Genomic DNA, 23,918 nt, shown 5'->3' with positions numbered 1-23,918 from the left:
GGGTTACAAAATATTACGACACATATCGAATCAAATGACAACATAAAACCATTCAATTATTAAATTAAATACTAAATATTCAATATTCATAGTATATATATGATTACGGGCCTTATATCGAGCTTACAAAGCCTAAAAATAAATTCGGGAACAATCAGGGACTTATTTGAAACAAAACAAAAAAATGTAGAAAAACTTGAAAATATGGGTCACATAGCTATGTGGCTCAGGGATATGGCCATGTGGCCAAACCGTGTACAATTCAAGAATAGGGTCACATGGTCGTGTCACCAACTGTATGCCCGCCCATCTGCAATTCAAAATAGGTTCACACGACCGAGTCTCGAGGCTGTGTAACAACCTGTGATCGTGTGGATCAAACCTACACCAAAATTTAACAGTCTACACGACCGTGTGTGACACACGACCATGTGCACCTAAAATAGCTTCCAAAGCAACGCAAAACCATACCAATTTCTTAGGTGCCAAGTCAAATTGAAATCAACCATTAACATGCCTTCAAAACAGATTCAAACAAGCTTAAAACATACCAAAACATTCAACTTAAGTGCCTAACCAATGTACCCTCACTGGCACCACATTTTATATACCAAACAAAAATCACATTCAAAGGTCACAAATCTTACTTTGTACACATATCAAACATGCCATTACATCCATTCCATTCACATGAGATTTACCATATTTCAACCACTTTTAAGAAGCAATAACCACACAACTAAAGACACTTATAAAAAGGACATATACAAACCAAAACAAAGATATATATAAGTATGCTTAACCAAATTTAAACATCAGTATAGCAAAAAGACCCAAAAGCTCCTAGTACATGCCATTTATAACCAACTCAAAAGTGACCAAAACTTTTACCAAAATGAAGGGCGAATAGTATTTATGCTCTGACTTGATTCCAACTGATCGAAATTTCCAATAATATAGAGAAAATGAAAACAACTAATAAAAGTAACTAGTACTTAGTAAGCTCGTATAAATCATAAATGTAAACTTACCAAATAGAATTTAACTAACAATTCATGAATAAAATTCATTCAGTAGCTCGTGAATTCATTAAATTCCTCTGCACACCACAAATATCACAATTTAATGAGTTCATATACATTTAAAACTTGTAATCACACCATATCATTTAACATTCATCGGTAACCTATGAAATTCAAAACATCTATTTCATGTTCATATTATATGACACATTTGTCATCCGATAAATATTATTTGATAAACATTTTTTCAAGGATACCATAGCGTCTTTCAACCATGGTCTTATTAATTTCCGACATGATGCCATAGTGTCTTTCAACTATGGTCTTTTTCATTTTCGTCATGTTGCATAATATCTTTCAATTATAGTCTTATTCATTTCCAGTATAGTGTCATGGTGTCTTTCAACTATGATCTTATTCATTTTCAGTATAGTGTCATAGTGTCTTTCAACTATGGTAGTATTCATTTCTGGTATAGTGCCAAAGTTTCTTTCAACTATGGTTTTATTCATTTTCAGTATAGTGTCACAATGTCTTTTAACTATGGTTTTATTTGTTTTTCAAGCCAATGAACTCGACCCCCACATGCATAAATAGATATTAAATGACCAAAACAACAAGTAATTAATTTAACCAAATTACGAACTTACCTAGACAAAAACAATTGCAGAAACAAGACTGACGAGTATTTCATTACTTTAGCTTTTTCGTGATTCAAGTCTAGTTGATTTGTTTCTTTATCTAAATAATAATTTTCCATTCAATTAAAACATATCAAATAATTAAATTTAAGCTTATAACCCTTTTCAATATAAAATTAAAAAATTACCCCCAACATTTTACTCTTTATGCAATTTAGTCCCTAAACCTGAAACTTACAAATTATCAACATTTAAGTAAAATAGAAGCTAGACGATTTCTATATAGTCCCTATTCAGTCTACATTTATCATATTTTCACAATAATTCCAAGAATTTTTACTCTTTTAACATTTTAATCCCTAAACATTAAAATTACTAAAACTACTTTACAAAATAGTCATATTTCTCAACCAAGCTTAGTAATCTACCATAAAAAAATCATAAACACCTGAAACTCATCAATGGCATAATCTAAAATGTTTAACAGTTTTATGAATTAACCCCCGGGTTAGCTAGATTAAGCTAAAACAATCTCAAAAACATAAAAATAAATAAAAGTAGGCAAAAAATTATATATCATGCATGAAATATGAGTTTGGCCAATTTTCAAGCCTTTAGCTATAGTGATTTCCGATCATAAGATGGTGAAATAAGGAAGATGATGATATTTTGGTTTACTAATTTTATGTTTAATTTTCAATTTACCAAAATAACCTTTATTAAAACCTTTAAATTCTTTAATATTTTATACAAAATCGTCCACCAAAATACCAAAGGTATAATTACCCAATAAGGCTATCCACTCTTGTCTATTTATTAAATTAACACCTTTAAATTATAGAAACTAACTTTTGCAGCTTTTACAATTTAGTCTTTTTACTTAATTAACTATTTAAACGTCAAATTTTCTTAAATTTTAATACAACCTTGTAGTAACCCTATAAATAATAAATAATTAATAAAACATTAACACACTAGTCAAAATTATGGTCCCAAAACTACTATTTTCGACACCACTAAAAACGACTTATTACAGTAAGCCTAATTTCAATGACATGGCAATGCTTTCTTTCAGTAATGCCATTTTTATCAGAAGTAAAAGGATAAGAAAGTCATTGTTGAATGTCATTAACAAGTAGAACATTTCTAAAACATTGATACTGATCACCCCAAATAATTTGAAATGCTTTAACCTTATAACAAAATTGTGTATCAACAAGTTTCAAAATTTTAACAAAATAATTTATTACATCAGATTGGTTTTCAATAATTACAACAATGTATGTTTACTATAAACGTTGACAAATGTAACATAATACCAATAACAATTGGAAGGCATCGAAGCAAGCCCCCACAAGTTTGAAACAGTAACACTCCTCGCTCGACTTGATCGCTAGGTCCGATTTGCAGAATGCTACAGTCGTTGTCAGAGAAACTACGAATAATTAACATTTAATTAAACATAAATCATACAATTCAAGTTATTTCAGTTCATATTTAACATACACAACCTTTCTCAGGTCTTATATGAGCTTACATATACTCTAGAATTAACCCGAAATCAAATAAGGATCAAATTGTAACATTTACAAAATTTCAGGTCAACATTGTGACATGAGGGATTTCCTCATTACAATGTGACATACTGAATTGGGCCTCATTGTGACAACGGGGTTCCTCATCACACCATGGCCCAAAACCCAGAGCTTATCACGACGACTATTGTTTAACGTCATGACGTGGACTCTGTTTTTGGCACAAATAGACCTTTTGGTACATATTTCAAGCCAATTCAACCATTTGCACCTTTGGTACATTTTTCCACCTCTAACCTGCATAAAACAGATTCCAAACAATGCATTGTAACCAATTCAATTCAACCAATCCAATATGCCACAAATTGGCACCAAAACATATTAATCCAACCTATTTAAACTTCACTTATACAATTATGCTTTTAAACCATTTCATATCATCATTTTTCATACCATTTCATGTTCAAGTAAGCAATTATAAGCACAATCTCACAACAACATATTACTAAACTTACATATACAAAATTTGGCATTAATTTTCACAAGATCAAACATTAACTAAAGTTCAAACCAAAACTATCATTTTAGATTAACTCAATGAAACCTATGTACATGCTACATAATTGAGTAAAAAATGATCAAAAGACTACCAAGTCGAATGTTGGATAGTGTGAAATTCAAGGCGATCTTATCCATACGTTCGGCAAACCGACAATCTATAAAAAAAGGGAAAACAACTAGGTAAACATTTCAAATGTTTAGTAGCTCCATAGGCATTTAATATAAACTTACCTCATTTTGTAATTAAACATATTAAATAACTTAGCTTTGTAAAGTTTGCCTAAACATATTCACACATAGCAATAAGGTGAATTTATCATATAATCACATCAAATAGTAATTCAAACATGCATCAAATCAATTCACCAATATTAACTTTTCAGTATTATATGGATAATCAATTTAACATTTAACCATTTTAAATATCAAATTCGTACCACACACAAATATCTTGTTACACTAGTTATCCAAGCTAAATGTATATATATACAAACGTCAGGTTACCCATCCGGACTAAACCTTTAAAACGACATCAGGTTATTCGTACGAGCTAAATTTGTGTCCTAAGTATCTCAGACATATTAATTGCTTGTCTGAGCTGAACATATAATCATGTCAAGTTACTTGTTTGGGCTAAACCTTTATGTCAATACATCAATTGCTCATCTGAGCTGACCATATAATCATGTCAAGTTACCCGTTTGGGCTAAAAATTTATATCAATACATTAGTTGCTCATTTGAACTGAACATATAATTGTGTCAGGTTACCTGTCCGGGCTAAAACTTAATGTAGACACATCAAATAGTTTGGCCAAAGTTGGACACAAACATATCAGGTTACTCGTCAGGGCTAAACCTTTAAAACGACATCAGGTTACTTGTTTAATCTAAACTTGTGTCACATGTATCTTCGAGTCCGCAACAAATGATGGAGCTTTATAATCATCGGTAATCATTCTGTATCCATGTGTACAAGACATTTATGAAGTTCATATTTATTTCTTTACAATATAGTCTAATTCTCACCTTTTGTGCTAAATCGTAAACATTCCAAATTTCAATATATTTATACTTCCAATACAAAAGAAATTAAAAACACAATTATACCATATGAACTTACCTGAAAAAATCAACAAACAAGTTGAATCATAAGGGCTAATCGATAATTTTATATTTTTCCCAATTATCCTTGATTCGGTTCAATTCTCAATCTAAAAAAATAATTCAGTTCAATTTATCAATACCAATCATTTTATAATATTCTCTATCATGCATGAGTTGGTTCAATTTCATCTTTTGAATGCTCCTAAAATTTTATATTTTATTCAATTTAGCCTCGATTATGAAACTGATCTCAATTACATCCTTCTATAACCCTCTATTATCAATAATTATAGAAATCTTTCATCAATGTCAAAATTTATGCACTTTAGTCCTTATGTTCAAAAACTAGCAATTATGCTTTTCAAACTAGTCCTTTGTAACTTCTAAGCTTAAAATGTAACAATTAAGTACCAATTTCATCAAATATTCATCAATGGAAACTTTTAAAAACTTTAACAGTGTTGCAAATTGGTTCACGGGTTAGCTAAATCAAGCTCCCGAGACCTCAAAAACATAAAAATTACAAGAAACGAACTTGTATACTTACCAAATTAGAAGACCAAATGCTTAAGTTGATAAAAGAAATCTGCTTACTAGGTTTCTTGGTAGTTCCGGTTGAAAAAGAAAGCAAAATAAAAGATGATAACATTTGATTTTAACTAATTAGTTTAATTAATCATTAATTAATTAACATTAAGCTTACTTATAAAATTTAATGGCTTACAAATAGCCTCCACTATCGTATAGTCAAATATTAGTGGTCCAATTGCTCAAGTGGTCCTTCAATTAATTAATCAAGCTTTATTTCAATTAAACCTTAATTTAATTAGGGCCTACTAGTAATTAACCCAAAATTTAATGGGATTTAATGACATCCATCACCTCTTGGACTTTTGAAAATGGTTTATTTACCATTTTGATCCCTTAGCTATTTAAAATCTATAGCGATTAGCTTTTACCACTTTTACAATTTAGTCCTTATACATTAATTAACTATCCAATTAACAAAATTAATGGACCAAACTTTAATTAAACTTTATAATAACCTCATATATATTAAATAATAATATTTAGGGACTCGATAATAAAAAATAGGGTTCTGAAACCACCATTTCTAAGACCACTGATTTTTAAGTTGTTACAAAAATAACAAATTGGAATGGAGAAGCATACACAGTAGTAGAACGAGGGAAAGAAAGCTTGCGGGACTTCCGTTGTTGACAAGCTGAGCAAACTGCAAGAGAATGATTATCTCCAACTGAAATATCACATTGATGAATAACAACCTTAAAGATCTGAGAGGAGGGATGGCTAAGATGTCGATGCCACAACTCAAAAGTACCAAGAGATGAGTCGAGTGAGTGCTATTAATGAAACTAGAAGAAAAAACAAGAGAAAACTAGCCATTTGAAAAGAATGAACTACATGAGGGTCAAATCGATATAAGCTATTATGTGTGTGCGCCTCCAGAAGTGTGACCTTTGTCTTAATATCCTTAACAAAGTATTGAAATAGATGAAACTCAAAGAACACATTATTATCAAAAGCAAACCATGAAACAAACAACAAATCCTTTTTAATGCTAGATACATGTAGTACATTCTGAAGCTATAATACTTTAGCAGAAGAAGGAAAAGACATATTACCAATATGTCGAACTGAAATACTAGAACCATTACCCATAAAGAGCTTTCCCATACCAGAGTAAGCTACACATATGTCCAAATTAGTTAGATAATTTATGACATGATTTGTAGCTCCGGAATCCGGATACCACCCCTTGCCTTCTGGAACCGAACTAGATGTGGTAGTTATGAAAAACATATGAGTCACAGATGAAAAAGGATTACATGTAACATGTAGAGTTGGCATAGTTGTAGAATACGGATGCAGGCCTAATATATATGGATGATGCAACACATGAGCTGGAGATGTCTGAGGAATATGAGAGTCATTGGTTGAAAAATTACTATACCTCATATTGACACCAGAGAAAAAAGAAGGAGAAGACGGGGAAGGTGCTTACTAAGCAAACATATGATGATTCACCACCATAGCCTGATACATGCCACCACGCTAAAAAACAATAGAGACAAGTTGAGAGCCAAAAGAATGTTTAGAAAACTGCCACCATAAGACTGAGAGGCTTGATCACCTTTAAAAGCATGATAAAACAGATAGTAACATTTTTGCACAAGGTGACTAAACTTGCCACACAACTGACATTAAGGTCTATTTATGCATCCATAATGACCTCGACCACATCTATAATTGCCTCTGAAAACCTCTACCACCTCGAGTAGCACCATAGGCCTACAATTGTTGTTGTGGTTTAGACTCACTGGAAGGAACTGACTAAGTAGTCACAGAACTGGATTGAGAAACTTGAGACCCTTTAGCACCTGCTTGATGTTGAACAAGATTTGCCTACATAAGACTATTAAGAACAAACTCCTTTTGCCTATTTTCACACTCTAGTAACATATCAGTAAGTGAGTCCAATGACGAAGTGTCCCTATTAAAAGAAGCAACAACCAATACTGATTCAAATTCAACAGACAACCCAACAAGAATGACACTAACAATTACTATCGCTTATTTTAAAAGTTGTATTAGTGAAGGGTCGGTCGTCCTACAATTTGGGTGGTACAGTTAACATTGATAAGTTGGAAGTATGGTGTATTAAAGTAATGATTCTTTAAAGATGAAATATTGAGTAATATTCAAATGACAAGAGCTTTTGAGAGAAATGAAAAATTATTTTAATTTTTAATATTATAATTTTATAATTTAAATTTAACATTTTCAAATTTTATTATTAATTTATTTTTGAAATTTTAGGAATCAAAATTTAAGAGGTAATGTTTAATAAATGTCGTGACAAGGAAAGAAAATACGAGTAAAAATCATTTGGTAAATTTATTATTGTGTATAAAAACTTGAATTATCAGTGAGTTTGTATACCATTGTTAATAAAGCAACTATTTTTATATAAACAAAATATTTTATTTTATCATTTTATTTCCTTTAATGATTTGAAAGAACTCATGGACAAACAAATAGATATAATTTCTTTATTAAGGATAATTATATTATGATAAATGCAATAATATACTTTACTTATATTTTGGGAAGGAATTCACTTATATTATTGTAAAGTTAATGTAGTTTTATATATTTCATATCTTTTGTACTGTTAATATTTTAACTATTCAACCATTAAATTTATCGACATAATTGTACTTGACATGCATGTAATTTTTTAATTGACCTAATATTTCTATCATATCAGTCTAACATATTATATATTAATATTTATTGAACCGTTGAAAGTTTTTTTTTTTTACATAAAATTTGACATACATAAATTATATGAATGGAATATGAAATATGATTATAATATTAATCATAAAAGGTATAAAATGTGTATAACTGTGGATCTCATCCCTTTATTTTTATTATTTATATAATTTTTACTTGATATTAATTACTTTTATTTTATTAGATATTATTCATCTTATTATTAATGCCAAAACAATATTTTCAACATAAAAAATGAAAAAGTATAATATGAAAAATATATCATTCTCAAGTAGCTAATTGTTTTATTTTATTTATTTCTTTATATTTTTTATTTTTTACTTTTTTATAAATTAATCATCCACAGTTGCTTTCTATTTTTTTCATCACACTAGAATGTTTTTTTAATTCTTTTAATTATTTTTTAAAATTAACTGATTCTAGTAAAATAAAAGTTTAAAGGAAAAATTAAAAACAAAAAACAGAACAACTAACTTTTACTTTCTTCAGTTTGTTGGTTTCTATCATATTTAGCTAAACCTAATTTTACCGTTTCTCTCATCACCTGCTTTGCCTTTGCTTTCTCTCATCGCTGATTGCTCACTCAATGTTCCTTTCATATTTAGCTAAACCTAATTTTAATGGAGCTTGTGGCGTTTCAGTGATCATCCACATCATATATATTTCAAATCTGTTTTAACAATTTCATGGCGACAAGAAAGATGAAGTTGCCGCAATTGGTGGCACAAAAACCAGAAATGGAGAAGGCTTCGAAAGCAGAGTTTAAAGAAAACGGCGAATGCTTGAGAGAGGAGCAAGTGCAAAATTTGAAGAGATCGAAAGAGGATGCAATCAACTGAAACAAGAAACCTAAACGCTGACGAAACAATCAGCCATGACTCAAATCAGGCTCGCTCTCATCTTCAATATCTCCAAAGCCCCACAAGGTGGATATCTCGTTGAAGCCTGTAAGCACTTTCACTTCCTTAGCTTCTCTTACAATAAATTAAAAAAGAGAAACTGGTGATCCTAATTTGTTTCTACATTTTAAATTTTGCTGGCTTGCAGTGAAGTTGTTGCCGAAAATGAAAACACAGAGAAGGAAAACAGGCGGACAGCAGCAACCCAGAAAACATGTAGGCAGGTCTCATGTTTGTAGATAGTAACATAAATAGTACTTGAAAAACATGTATTATCTTTTCGGTTTTGTGTATTCAAATCGAATTTTCAATCACTTGTAAAACATGTAATGCCCATTGATTTGAAATAATATACAACATATTAATAGTAGGATTGTTTCTGTTAAAAACGGTACAAAATATCACTTCATCTTTGAAGTTTTCCTATGATTATATGTTCCAGGTTTACGTATCATTTCATGATATTTCCTTGTTCCAGTGTTTTTATGCAAAGCAAGCAACTTGTTGCTGTTGGAATCAGCAAAGACATGTTTGCGATGGTTTTTCATGTTTCATGTGGGATTTAGTTTTAGAACAAAGACAAACAGCAACAAAATATAATATCTATCTATATTTCCAACAGTTTGAGTCAACTATGTGTGGTGTTAGCCAATTGAGGCACATTCTTATTTTTATAACAATTAAGAGAGAATGAATTTAAATATACTTAAATATGTATTTTTTTCCGATTCAAGGGTCTTAAGAATTTTATGAGTAGTAAGAATTGTATATATATATCAAATATTGTAAAGCCTCGGTATCTATTATCGATCAGAATTGGATCATAACGAAATTTCGGTCTATACTGGTACTATATAAAGCTATGTATGGAATAAGTAGGCATTGTCTTTTTATTTAAAAATTTGCTTAGTATATGTATCTCAAAATGGTTTATGAAATTTTCTTCAAATATGACTAAGTGAAAATGCTTCAAACTATAGGGGGTAAATGTATTTTACACTAAATTCGAGATGAATAAATGTTTTCTGCAGTGTCTTTTGCCTGAAGATTTTATATTAAAAAATCAACTTAATTTTTAGGTTTATAAGTACAGACATTGATGGTATATTTAACTTAAGTTTTCAATCAAAGTTAGCACATATTTTTTTTTTTTGTTTTTCAGGTGAAAGGGTAAAAAAAAAAAATTAAAAAATTTAAATTAAGTTACACAATCTGTAAATGTAAAAGGCCAAGTTTTTTAGAATCAAAACTAAATCAACAAAATATATACATGTTGAGAGTTAAAGTTATTATTATGCCAATTTTAAAAATTGTTATTGTTAACCCACTAGTGATCAAAATTGAATAGTTAGGTGCCCATTTTATAATTTTTCATAGTTTAGTGATCCAAAAAGAAATTTACTGATAGTTCAGTAACCATTTTGTAACTTTTCAAGTTAAATGGTCAATAAATAAATTTACTAGTTTAAAAGTTATTAGGACATGGAAAAAATAACAATTTGTAATCTATATCTGATAATGACCAATGCTATAATGCAAACATTTCCAGAAGATCAATGTTTTATTCATGCATAAACCTCCTTAGTCGTTGTTTCTCTTTTAGCATCACAAAGCAGACATTTCCAAAAGGTAGAATTAGAAGCAGTTTGTTCCAACACATTATGGTTTCTATTTGTAAGTAAATGGCAACAGAGTACATGCCTTTCCTGATGAAGGATGGGCATGGAGTTCTTCACAGGTCACCCCTTCGGTTCACAAATACAGCCTCATTCGTGCATCTTCAGCACACATCGGAGGCAACCCCCTTCATGCATCAGATCAAATGCCTTGTTAATCTCTCCGAGGGTCAAGTTGTGGGTAATGTACTCATCGATTTTGATTTCCTGGAACAGAACAAGGGAGTATAATGAAAAAAATGCCACTCATAAAACAGGTTTAAATATATAAAATGCATTTAAACTATATTTACCTTCTTCATGTACTTGTCCACAAGCCAGGGCACTTGGGAGCGGCTCTTGAAGCCACCGAAAGCAGTCCCTTTCCAAACACGACCAGTAACCAGTTGAAAAGGTCGAGTAGATATCTCCTGACCTGATGCTGCAACACCAATGATGACTGATGTTCCCCACCCCTGAAAGTTTCTTAGGTTCCATTAAAAGTGACCTGCCATTTTACAAAATCATTATTGCTCTAAAATTTCAACAAGCACTTACCTTGTGACAGCATTCCAAAGCAGCCCTCATGACAGAGACATTTCCAATACACTCAAAACTGTAATCAACACCACCATCTGTGAGATCAACAAGGACCTGCTGAATCGGTTTATCATAGTCCTTTGGATTCACAAACTCTGTAACTCCAAAATTCTTTGCTGCAAATTTCAATTTGCAAAAATACATTCATATACATGTATAAATAGAAGTAACACGAGAATTATTACAAAAAAGATAAGCTTGACAATAACCTCCCATTTTCTAGCAAATTGCATACTGAATATCTCATATTAATATTAATAAAATACTTTGAGCATTATTATTCATACGTTACTTACCTATATCAAACTTTTTGCTGTCAATATCTACGCCAATTACTCTCGAGGCACCAGCCGATTTTGCACCCTCTGCAACCTGCAACATTGCGATCAAAAGAGTAGATAAATAAACAATTTAACATCTGGCACCAAAAATAAAACAACAGTGGCAATAACAAACATATTGAACAGAACCAAAAAAGATAACTAGAAGTTCATAATAAACAGCTTTAATACGTTTCCTAATAAGTGAGGTGGATATTTGAAACATACCGCAAGACCAACAGTCCCAAGGCCAAAAATAGCAACAATAGCCCCTGGTTCAACTTTGGCTGTGTTCCACACTGCTCCAAGCCCTACACAACACAAAGCATATATAAATACTATAGTTTGTGCAAAAGGACAAATTTATAAAGCATATACACTGTCAAATAAAAAATTGAATTGTTATCCATTTAGATGATCACATATGGGATTCCAAATTCTTAAACAATGGAAGAGTTAAACAAATGTATACCGGTTGGGACACCACATCCAAGAAGGCATACTTTGTCCAAAGGAGCTTGCGGATCAACCTTTGCAACACTAACATCATGTACAACAGTGTACTGGCTAAATGTTGAGGTACCCATGAAATGGTAGATTGGTTTTCCATTTATTGAGAATCGGCTCTTGCGATCATTCATCATGATGCCAGCTCCAGTGGCCATCCTAACTTTGCCGCATAAGTTTGTCTTCCCTGATTTGCAGAACTTGCATTCTTTGCACTCTGCCTGATAACAAGGGATGACATGATCACCTGGTTGAACTTCGGTTACTCCTTCACCAACACTTTCTACTATCCTGTGGTGAAAAATTCAAACAAAACTCCCTCTTTAGCAATCAAAAACGAACATAAACTATAAGAAGTAATAAGAAACAAAGAAAGAAAAACCAGCGTACCCAGCAGCCTCATGACCAAGAATGCATGGGAATAGACCCTCAGGATCCTTGCAAACAAAGCATGATAAACATCAGAACTAAGCAGAGTAATTGGAAAATGCCAAAATAGAAGTAAACAACATAAACCTGATTAGATTAATCATTTATCATTGTAACTACTAGAGGAAACAATATATTATATACACACTCATGAGTCATGACTCATCCATAGAATTTCAGTGCAACTTCACATTTCCAGAAAGTCGTGAATTGAACATAGAACAATGTTATGCACATCTTTCTTATCTAAAAGCAAAAATACAGGATCAGCGAAATACAATGCTGACAAACTTTCAACCAAAAGGTTAGATGAAAGAAAAGCAATGAAATCGTTTTATTTAAAAAATAAGTTTAAGCAAGCAACTAAGATGTAGAAATGCAAGAAAAAGGGGAAAAAGAAGAGGAAAAAAACCTTTCCGCTCCAAGTGTAGGCATCAGTGTGGCAGAGAGCAGTGAAGAGAATATTAATCCGAACCTCACCGGCTTGCGGCGGAGCCACCTGGACATCCTCAATGACGAGCGGCTTGTTCGGTTCATAAGCCACCGCAGCTTCATAATCACAGCCGCATCGGTATTGTCATCATTAGGGTTCCGAAACAAGTAGCAAATGCATGACCGGAAAAAGATGAGATGAAAGAGTATACCTTTGCAAGTGATGACTTTGCCTGCCGTAGCCATTGGTGAAAACAAAGAAGAAGATCAGATTAAATGATTTTTTTGAGGTTGAGAGAGGACAAAACGTCTAATAAAGCAGTGTTGGTAGAGATAGGAAAGTAGAGACGAATGAAATCAACTTATACTGAAATTGGTGGTGTTTGTTTGCCTTTGGATTCTAATCACTCACCGGATTTTTTAAACCCGCACGCACTCCCTCCTATTTTCTTTTTTAATTTCTCTTTTTCAACATTAAAATAAAATTTTGCAGTATCATACCTTTATTATTTAACTCATTCATATGTCACCCCGTTAATTTGTTATTACATACACTTATTTTAATTAATAAAATTTCATTTTAATTATTTATTTTATTTTGTTAATAATTTATTTTTTCATAAAAGGAAAATTTGGGGTCTTATAAAAATTTGTTGGATTTTTTTAAAGAAGAAATCTTGAGTTTTCACATAAAATTAGGTTATAGGTAAAAAACTTGAATTTCATTTCACCGTACTTTAAAAAAAATAAAATTAATTTTAAAGATGAAATGAATAACCAACATTATTTTACTAAAAAAGACTCATTTCCAACATTATTTACAGATATGGGCCAATTAAAACATTATTTATCGAAATGGACTAAAAAATCAAAAATGCGCCTACGTGGAAGCGTTTTAAGGGAAAATTTCAGAGAAGCGCGTCCTCAAGGGAGCGCTTTTGCCATGTCAATAGAAAACGCGCTGATGTGGTGTAACACCCCTAACCCGAGTCTGTGGCTGGAATAGGGTTACGGAGTATTATCGGAGTTTACAGAACAAATAGACAGAAATTTTAAACATTTTACATCACATAATATACATGTCAGAAACCAATCAAAATTAAACATATTGTCCCTTATACGAGCCCTCGAGGCCCAAAATACACATTAGAAAAAAATCGGGACTAAATCAAAAACTCAAAAAAAATTTCGAAAATATTTAATATTTTCAACACTGCAAGGGTCACACGGTCGTGTGACCATGCAATGTGACTCACACAGTCAAGAGCCACGCCCGTGTCTAATGTCGTGCAACTCACTGACTTGCATTCTTTTTAAAAGATACAAGGGACACATAGCCGTGTCACCTGGCCTTGTGTCACATACGGCTGAGACACATGCCCATGTTTCTACCCGTGTGGACGAAAATAGGCTATATTATAAGCCATTTTTCTCACCCAACAAGGCATGTACCTTCAGTTAACATTGTGTATATCAATAAGCCAAAATTAGGTACTAAAACAAACTAAAAGCAAGCTTTTCACATATATTATCTTTACATACAACCAATATGCCTTTAGGCACCTCAGATGACAGATTATAACATGTGTACTCATGTATTTAATATATTCATGTGTATAACTAACTTATATGCATATTTGTACCCAAGGTTTTCCAAACTAATTTGCATTATTTCAAACTACACCACTTGCCTACCAAAACATACCATTTGATGCCAAAATGTATTTCAAATACTAGCATATTTAGTTATATATGCCTTACATATCAAGGGACCAATTTATGACCAACTTATCGCATACTAAAACACATGTATATAAATGCACAATTAGCTAACACTTTACCTTTCACTATACAACCATAAACTAAACCGCACATCAACCATATAAGGCAAATATGCACAAACCAAAATGTGCCAAAACACAAACCAAATAAGTGGCTAATCTCCACAAAATACATATAGGCCAACATTTAGCCAAAATAACCTATACATGCCATTATAACCAAAATCAAAACATCCAAAAGTACCAACAAAATCGATGGATAGTGTGATATAACTTCGACAAGCTTCCAACCCAATTGATGTAACACCCTAAACCCGGCCTAGACGTCCAGACCAAGTTCGGAGAGTTACATCACCAATACTAAAATTACTACTATCATAACATAGTCAAAATGAATCATTCATCACATAATATCCATCAAAACAATTAATTAAACACATAATCTTCAAAAATACCATAACATCATAAAATACCGAAATCCCTAATAGTAATGCTTAAAAGAAAAATAAAAGTTTGACTGAGCTTCCGCGGTACTGACCCGATCAAGACATGGGACCACCTGAAATCCAATCAATAATAAAATGAGTTGTGAACTCAGTGCGTAAAAGGAAGTTTATTCAATTAATGCTCGCTTATAAAGTAATTCCAAATTCAGAGATCCGATTCAATATAAAAGTAATTTCAGTTCAGATTCAGAGCAGATGAGTTACATATGTATATATGTAATTTCAGTTCATATATATGGTACAGATCAGATTCAGATGTAACATACCTATTTCCGTCTACTACACATCGTATTCGACCATCCCAACGAACTATTATGGACATTCAACGCCCAACTACCCTGCACACCTTTAAAGTGTTCATTGACACTTTCCCAGAGAAATAGCTTAGCTACTAGATTAATATGCGACAAGCGTCAGAATCAGAGTAATACTCATTGTAGCATAGCCACGATTTCAGAACAAACTTCTTCCCTCTTCACAATATCCCAACACATGCCAATGCAGGACACAAATACCCATAATATGTATTCAATCATTCTAATTCATTATACAATTAAATGAGATAGTTCAATATCAGAGTATGTATTATAGTGCACATATTATTATGTTGCTCGCAGGTCAGTTTCAGAGTATCAGACAGTTCCCATATTATCAAATTCAATCATTCATACTTTGAAAAGGCTAGTATCAGAGTTAAGTAGCACTTTCAGCCTCGAAAATAGGTTTCGGGCCCTAATAAAATGTCACTCGGCCAGGTCGCATGTCCATGTGCCTTGCCCGTGTAGTTTCGAAGCATAAACAGTGAGTTACACGGCCTAGACACACGCTCGTGTTCCTGCCCATGTGACTCACACAGTCGGGGCACACGTCCATGTCCCTAGTCATGTGGCTTTGCTCCACAAATAGTGAGTTACACAGCCTGGGCACACGGTCGTGTCCCTGGCCGTGTGGTCTTGTACCACAAATAGTGAGTTACACAGCTTGGGCACACGCCCCTGTCCCTGGCCGTGAGAACTCTGCACTAATATGGCTACACATAGCAGTGTGCCTTGCCCGTGTGGCCCCAAATTGGTGAGCAGTGAGTTACACACCCAATCACACGGCCTGGCCATACGCCCGTGTACTCGACCGTGTGGCATTGACAACCACCATTTCTGGCAACCCAAACTTGCAAAACTAAAGTTTTCGGTACACACCTGGAGAAATTTCAAAGTAATAACAACGCAAAAGATCCTCGGAGCCTAACACAATCATATAGTAATACAATTTAGCCATTTAATTAGTAGAATTTCCAAACCATGTACTTAATGCTTATGTCGAAAGTTTCAACACGAAACCTTGGATGGAAATAAACTCATCGAAACTTCAGCAACAAATTCGGAAGTTGTTGAGTCGCTATTCCTTAATGCTAATATTCTTGTCTAATAAAAAACAAATAATCATTTATCAGAGATTCTTGAACTCACAGAATACTCAATTCCTCGCAAGTCACAGAAACGAAAATAATCCGCGAAAAGGTTCACATTGACAGTTACTTACCTGATAACTTTCTGACCAATAACTAACAAAAAAATTTCTGTTGATCTCGTATCTCCCACAATTCCGATTAGCAACAAAATTTAAATCACAACGAAAGATAATCAAAAAGAAAATGGACGCGAAGAAGAAAAGAAGGAAATAAAAAATAAAAGTAAAAGAAACTAGCGTTAATTAAATTCCTAACTTCCAAGCAAATTTCTGGTATTTGGCAAAAAATTTCCTATTTGTCCCATTCAAGACTCGAACATGGAACCTAACAGAATACAGACAGATACTTAACTAGTGAACCAGTAGGCTCATTCTTGACACAGTTTCATACTGAATTGAATTTAACCAGGTAACGTATGACTAAGGGTTGATTTTAAGATAAAAAAAACTTTTAACGACTCGAATCGAACTCTAGACCTTAAACATAAAAGCAGAGCACAGAACCATAGATACAAAAATTAATTACTGCAGATTCTCACAATAAAATTCCTAAAATTTCAGGGCGTTATTGATAAACCGTAATTTATACATATTTTTACCCCATGTTTAACGCATTTTATGTATGATTTCCTATTAGAATTGGTGAATTCGATGCTCCTAATACTTTAATTTTAGGTTTTATACTTAGGAGAGCATAGGAGAGCAAAATGAACGAGAAACGGGCCAAAACTGGAGAAAATGGGCCAAAGTACGAAATCAACATGGCCTAGACCTCCTCACACGGGCAGACCACACGACCGTGTCAATTTGGCAGGCTTGAGCACGGCCTGAAGTAATTGCACACGGGCGTGTTACACCGGCGTGTCCCTGCCGAGCCCAAGTTAAGTCCAATTCGAAAAAGGCTAATTTTGAGGGCTCTTCCAAAGCCTATAAATACACCCTAGATGAGGAAGAAAAGGGGGACACAGAATAGGGAGTAAGGAATTACTCCAAGGAAGTCGATTGATCTATCTCAGAAGCCAAATTCACCATCAAGACTGAAGATCTCTCCTTAATTTCCCTTCAGGAGTTTTGGGTTTTCTTTATGTTTTGTATTCGTTATTCTTATGAGATGTTTTCCTTTTTAGTTATGAACTAAACCCTTAAATACCTAAGGGGAATGAAACCTAAGACGAATCTTGTTATTATTTTCTGAATTGTATGATAAATATCTAACTTGTTCTTAATTATGTGTTCTTAATTCTTGTTTTGATATCCCAGGATACTGATTCAAGATAAACTCTTATTCAGAGGAGGAATAGACCCTGTCTAAGAGTACATTTATCATAATTAAGCGGAGTTGTTTGCGCGCCTAGACATAGGGTGACAAGATTTTGCCGAATTAGAGTGAAACCTAATAAGGGGATCCATAGATCAAGTTAATGCAACCCTAGGGTGTTAATTAGAGAAAAGTCTCAATTATTCAATCTAGGTATTAGACGTTATTAGTCTTGAATAGGGATAATAACATAACTTAGGGATATCTACGGAACAAGTTAAATGAATAAATCGTTCGATTCGGAGCCAGAATAACAAGTATAGTTTAGGTGGATTTTTCCTTAGGTATTGTCTTAATTCAATCGATTTTCCCAAAAGCAATTCCCCAATTCCATTCTCTGTGAATTCTTAGTTTAGATAATTAGTTAGTTAAAATAAAAACCTCTTTATTCTTAGGCTAGATAATAAAAAGACAGTCATTACTAGTACTTTTAGTTCCCTTGGGTTGGACAATCCGGTCTTGCTAAAACTATACTACTGTTCGATAGGTACACTTGCCTACATCCCGATAATAGTTAGTTTCAAGAACGATTAATTATAAATATTTAAAACCTATCACGAAATCAAGTGATCAGTTACAATCGAGCTTCCGATAATTTGAAAAGTAAAGAAAAACAAATATGTAAGCAATTAATGCTTAGTAAGATCATATAAACTTTAATCATATCAATTCATTTCCAATATAAAATTTATACATATCAAGAATAATTCAATATCGATACTGCAAGATTCATGAAGCTATATTCAACAACTCACAAAGTGAATAAATCCACAGCGTCACTTATACATATCATTCCTAGTATGGTAGGATTTTAAATAACTTTAAACTTTACCACTCTTTCATGAGCTAAAGCATATTTTCATTTGAATACTTACTATTTCAATACAACTTATAATTAAGCATATTACCATTCAACCAACAGCTTGGCATTTACCTAAGCATCAAACAACAACACTTGTTAGCATACTTGAACATATTTCATATAAATTCAACATCGATAACCTTATTATCTCAACATGTTACACTTGAGTTTATTACTCGTCTCAACTTACATAATTTCCATGTATCAACATATCAAAGATATTCGTATATGTTCATGTCAAGATACATATCATTCTCTTACCGTTTCTTTATATATATATCATCCATTTTAATATATCAATATATCAATATATCATGTGCCATCATTTCCTTGTATTTTATGTATATACCTATATTAGTTCGTATCAAAATCATATCGTCTCGTAACACAACATTGTCTGTTGAACCATTTAGAATATTGTTGGATAACTTTCAAATTCATTAAATAAATCACTTTACCAAGACTTTCCCAAATCAAAGAACGAATTACGGATAATAATACATCGTTAACAGAAGCTCATAAGAGCTAGGCCTTTCAGATACGGCAAAAGAAGCTCGAAAGCTGAACAGAAGCTCATAAAAGCTGAACAAAAACTCATAAGAGTTGAACAGAAGCTCGTAAGAGCTAAACAAAAACTCATAAGAGTTGAACAAAAGCTTGTAAGAGCTAAACAAAAGCTTGTAAGAGCTGAACAAAAGCTCGAAAGTGCTAAACAGAAAGTAAAATACGAGAGTTCGCAACAAATGCTAAACCCTAATTTACTTGGGCAATTTACCGATATCTTCCTTCAATAGCGTCATAGGCCAAATAACAAATGTACTCAAATCTCGCATTCCATTTAACTTGAATATTCAATTCAATATTAAAATTCCAACAATAATTTATTTTCAACAATAAAATAACTACATAATACCATTCATCAAATTAATAAAAATATTAATTTTTAACTATACGAACTTACCTGGCTAAATTGCAGAAATACCAAATTTCAATGGCATTTTGGTAATTTTTCATTTTCCTCGATTTTCACCCGATCTTGATCTAAATTAATAATTTTATTCAATTTATTAATTTAGAAAATAAAACAATTCATTTCATGCAATTTTTTTATTTTTGACATTTTACAAAATTGTCTCTAAAGTTTAACTTTTATTCAGTTTAGTCTCTGAACCCAAAACATGAAAACTAACCATTTTTAATACAAATCCAAGCCAACAGAATATTCATGGCATTTAATACAGCTCATTTTTGCAATAATTTCAGAACAAATTCTTGTTTTTTTACTAATTTAACAAATTAATCTTTAATCGAAAAATTCATCAAAATCACCTAACAAAATAATTTTAAATAACAACTAATATCTCAAATTCATCATTTAGCATAAAAAATCATATAGATTCATCAATAGAAACATCCAAAATCTTTAACAAAATCAAAAACTGAAGTAAGATTTAATTGGACCTAATTGTAACAATCTCAAAAACATAAAATTACAAAAAACGGGTAAGAATTGAACTCAGATGAGGAAAAAATATTAAAAACCAGCTTAAGCTCTCTCCCTTGTCTGTTTTAAACCGAAAATTGGAGAAGACAAGCCTAGAATGCTTTTAAATATCAATTTGTCTTATTTAATTTCAATATAATTACAATTTTGCCATTGTTTCTTTTTATTTTTTTATTTTTTATTCATATGTAGCCTCATCCATTAATTTAGGCATATTTATCACTTAAGTCCCTCTTTATTTATTAATCAAGCCATTTGGTCACTTTATTATAATTAGCAAATTTTGTACATTTTTCAATTTAGTCATTTTTAATTAATTAACTGTCGAAATGTTAAATTTTTTTAACGAAACTTTAATACTACCTTAATGACACTCCGTAAATATTTATAAAAATATTTACGGCTTGGTTTATAGAAACGGGGTCCTAATACTTCATTTTCTAAAACCACTTGAACTAGGGTTTTATCACTCGAACCTAATAGTTTATTATAAGACATAGGTTACTAATTCAATTTTTTTTTTAAAAATCATATTTGACTTGTAAATATTAAATAATAAAATTTATGAGCTTACTTGCTGGATTTGGTGGCCTCAAACAACTGTTTTCGACACCACTGAAAATCGGGTTGTTACACGTGAAAGAGCTTTAGCCCGTCTTTTTCAAGGGTTTTTGGGTTATTTGCATGTTAGGGCTTAGGGTTTATGGGTAGGGTTTTAATGTTTAGGGTTAGGGTTAGGGTTTTTGAAAAAATAAATTAGGGTTTATGGTTTTTGAAAATTAAATTTGGGTTTAGGGTTTTTAATAGGTAAGTGATGTGTTCTGAAAAAATTATTTTGACGAGATGGATATTGTTTTCATTTTTGTATAGTCAACAAAAGTACTGAAAAAGCTCTCAACTAGACACTCTTTTTGTACATTAGTTTCTTAAAAAGTAATTTTGAGAAGATAGTTCTAAAAAAATAGGTTGAAAAACATTTCAAGCAGGATGCACTGTCAACAAAAGTATTGAAAAAAGCTTCTAGCTGGACACTGTTTTTGTATAGTAAATTATGAAAAAATAATTTTGAGAAGATGGTTCTGAAAAAGTAGGTCAAAAAATGCTTCAAGTAAGATACGCTGTCAGCAAAAGTATTGAAAAAAGCTCCCAGCTGGACACTCTTTTTGAACAGTAGTTTTTGAAAAAATAATTTTGAGAAGATGGTTCTGAAAAAATAGGTTGAAAAACATTTCAAGTAGGATGCACTATCAGCAAAAGTACTGAAAAAAGCTCCTAGCTGGACACTCTTTTTGTACAGTACATTCTGCTTGACCTTAGGCTATAAAAGAGCCAAATTTCATTATCGTGTTGCATAAGTTACATCAAGAGAAATTGAAGAAGTTTAGAAGGATAGAAATTAAAGAAGTTCAAAAGAATAAAAATTGAAGAATTTGAGAAGGTATAAGTTGATTTATCACATTAATATTTATACGAATCATTATATTTTTGCATAATATTTTTTGTTTTGAATTTCTTTAGATAGATAATTTGGTTGAAAATAAGTGAACGTATTAATGTTTGTTATTTACTATGACGGTAAGGTCCATGACATCGAGAGCGGCGTTATTTTTTTATCAAAGAACACAGCGCGACTGATTTTTAACCAGAACATAGATTTGATAGAACTTCGTAAAAGAATTAGGTGTAAAATCTTTGGAACAATGCCAATGAGAGTTTTGTCTATTAAGTATCAATTTTGTGCTTCGGTTGATCTTGTGACATATGAGTCATTTGATATCAAATGTGCTTATGGCTTGGAGGTAATGGTGCAGATTCATCTCGTTAGTGGATCACCCTATCTTAAGTTGTATGTGGAATTTTCATTGCCAAATGAAGCACTTGCGACTTTAACATCTACTACTATTCGAGAGGAATACACAACCCTTTCCAGACACTCCATTAGTGGGAGTTATAACACGGAAGAGTCCGTTTTTTGTGGTAGTATGGAATACACGACCCCTGCACGACACTCTATTAGTGGATGAGACATACACCTCGGTGGGTCGATGTTCAATGTTGAAAATACGTATTAGAGAATGGCATCAACTTCTAGTGGTTGGTAATACGTATCTGATTGGGGATGTTATGAAACGTCCGAGAGAAGAGATGATGTACTCCCTACGACGTCCATCGGTGAAAGGACCTTGTACGTTATAGATGTTGGTGGGTCGGATAATGAGTTTAATGTGGATCCACCTCGAGAGCCTGGTCCCCATGATACAAAAGTTGCTTTATTTTCTGAACCTGAATATGTTCTAGTCGAACCTAAAGACAGTGAAAGAGGTTCAGATGAAGAAGAAGAAGATCTACGATTCACGATGTACTCGTCTCCAGTCCACATGCATAATGTCAATATATCAGCAGATGATGCATTGGAGTTTCCAGATCTACCATACAAGAGGCACGACCACACAAGTTTATTGTTGGATTTAGGTGAATTGAAAGTTGGTAAGGATGGTTTTCTCGGTGCATTGAAGTAATATAACATTATGAATAGGGTTAACTACCACGTGGTTAAATCCAAATCCAAGAAGTTCAAGGCCAAGTGTGTAGCGCGAGACGATAAATGTTCATGAAAAATCATGGCTTCGGTTAAGAAGAGGATAGGGTTGTGGGAGATAAAGCAGTTCAAAGGTCCATATACGTGTGTTGTCGGTACAATATCACTGGGTGTTTAGGCTTTTTAAATATTACCATTATTATTTCGTGTTGTATTATTTAACGTACTTATGGGTTGACAGGTGTTTCACAAGATCATCTCAAGATAGATTCAGATATGATGGCGGGCTTAATACTACCGATAGTGAAAGCAGATCTTAGGAGTGCTATGTCAGTCTTAATTGTCAATATTCGTAGCTAATTCAAGTACACCCTTTCTTACCGCAAGGTCTGGATAGCTAAGCAGAAGGTGTTAAATAAGATGCATAGTGGGTGGGACGCTTCATACAATGAGGTGCGACAATGGTGTTAGGTGCTGGAGGGGTACGTCCTAGGTTACGTAACAGACCTTGAAACGGTTCCTGCGTACTACAACGACCGCTTGCTCTGTGGATGCCAAGTGTTCAAGCGTCTATTCTGAAGCTTTAAGCAATGCTGGAACGCATTTGTGTACTGCAAGCCATTGATACAAATTGATAGTACCTTTATGTATAGTAGATATACCTATTGGCTACTGCTAGCTATGGCACAAGATAGCGATGGGAGGATCCTTCTAATTGCGTTTGGAATAACACTGAGAGAGTCAGGTAATGACTGGGATTTCTTTCTTTCTAGGTTGAGAAGACATGTCTACCCTCAACCTGATATTTGCATTATATCGGATCGAAGCGCTAGAATACTAGCCGCAATTGAACGATAGGGAAGCCTATAGGATCGTATGCACCATTAATATTATTTAAGATACGTTGCGTCCA

The 23,918-nt window shown here is 32.7% G+C and overlaps 1 protein-coding gene and 1 long non-coding RNA gene across 2 annotated transcripts; one reads left to right on the top strand and one right to left on the bottom strand.

Moving 5' to 3' along the window:
- The first annotated feature begins 8,654 nt into the window (after positions 1 to 8,654).
- Positions 8,655 to 9,474, top strand: LOC108486903 (uncharacterized). The gene is made up of 2 exons (XR_001871566.2): positions 8,655 to 9,133; positions 9,234 to 9,474. It is a non-coding gene; the product is annotated as an uncharacterized LOC108486903 (long non-coding RNA).
- Positions 9,475 to 10,627: 1,153 nt separating this feature from the next.
- On the bottom strand, positions 10,628 to 13,487 carry LOC108463947 (alcohol dehydrogenase class-3-like). The gene is made up of 9 exons (XM_017764005.2): positions 13,241 to 13,487; positions 13,009 to 13,145; positions 12,558 to 12,604; positions 12,133 to 12,458; positions 11,889 to 11,971; positions 11,637 to 11,712; positions 11,299 to 11,456; positions 11,055 to 11,216; positions 10,628 to 10,968 (listed from the first exon to the last, which is right to left on the bottom strand). The coding sequence occupies exons 1-9, from the start codon at positions 13,272 to 13,274 to the stop codon at positions 10,852 to 10,854; spliced, it is 1,140 nt and encodes a 379-aa protein (XP_017619494.1). The 5' UTR covers positions 13,275 to 13,487; the 3' UTR covers positions 10,628 to 10,851.
- Between the last annotated feature and the right edge of the window lie 10,431 nt (positions 13,488 to 23,918).

The sequence above is a fragment of the Gossypium arboreum genome, chromosome 7 (assembly GCF_025698485.1).
Source record: "Gossypium arboreum isolate Shixiya-1 chromosome 7, ASM2569848v2, whole genome shotgun sequence".
NCBI classification, from domain to species: domain Eukaryota; kingdom Viridiplantae; phylum Streptophyta; class Magnoliopsida; order Malvales; family Malvaceae; genus Gossypium; species Gossypium arboreum.
Note: the sequence above shows the minus strand (reverse complement) of the source record. Positions and strands in the feature narration are given on the sequence as shown.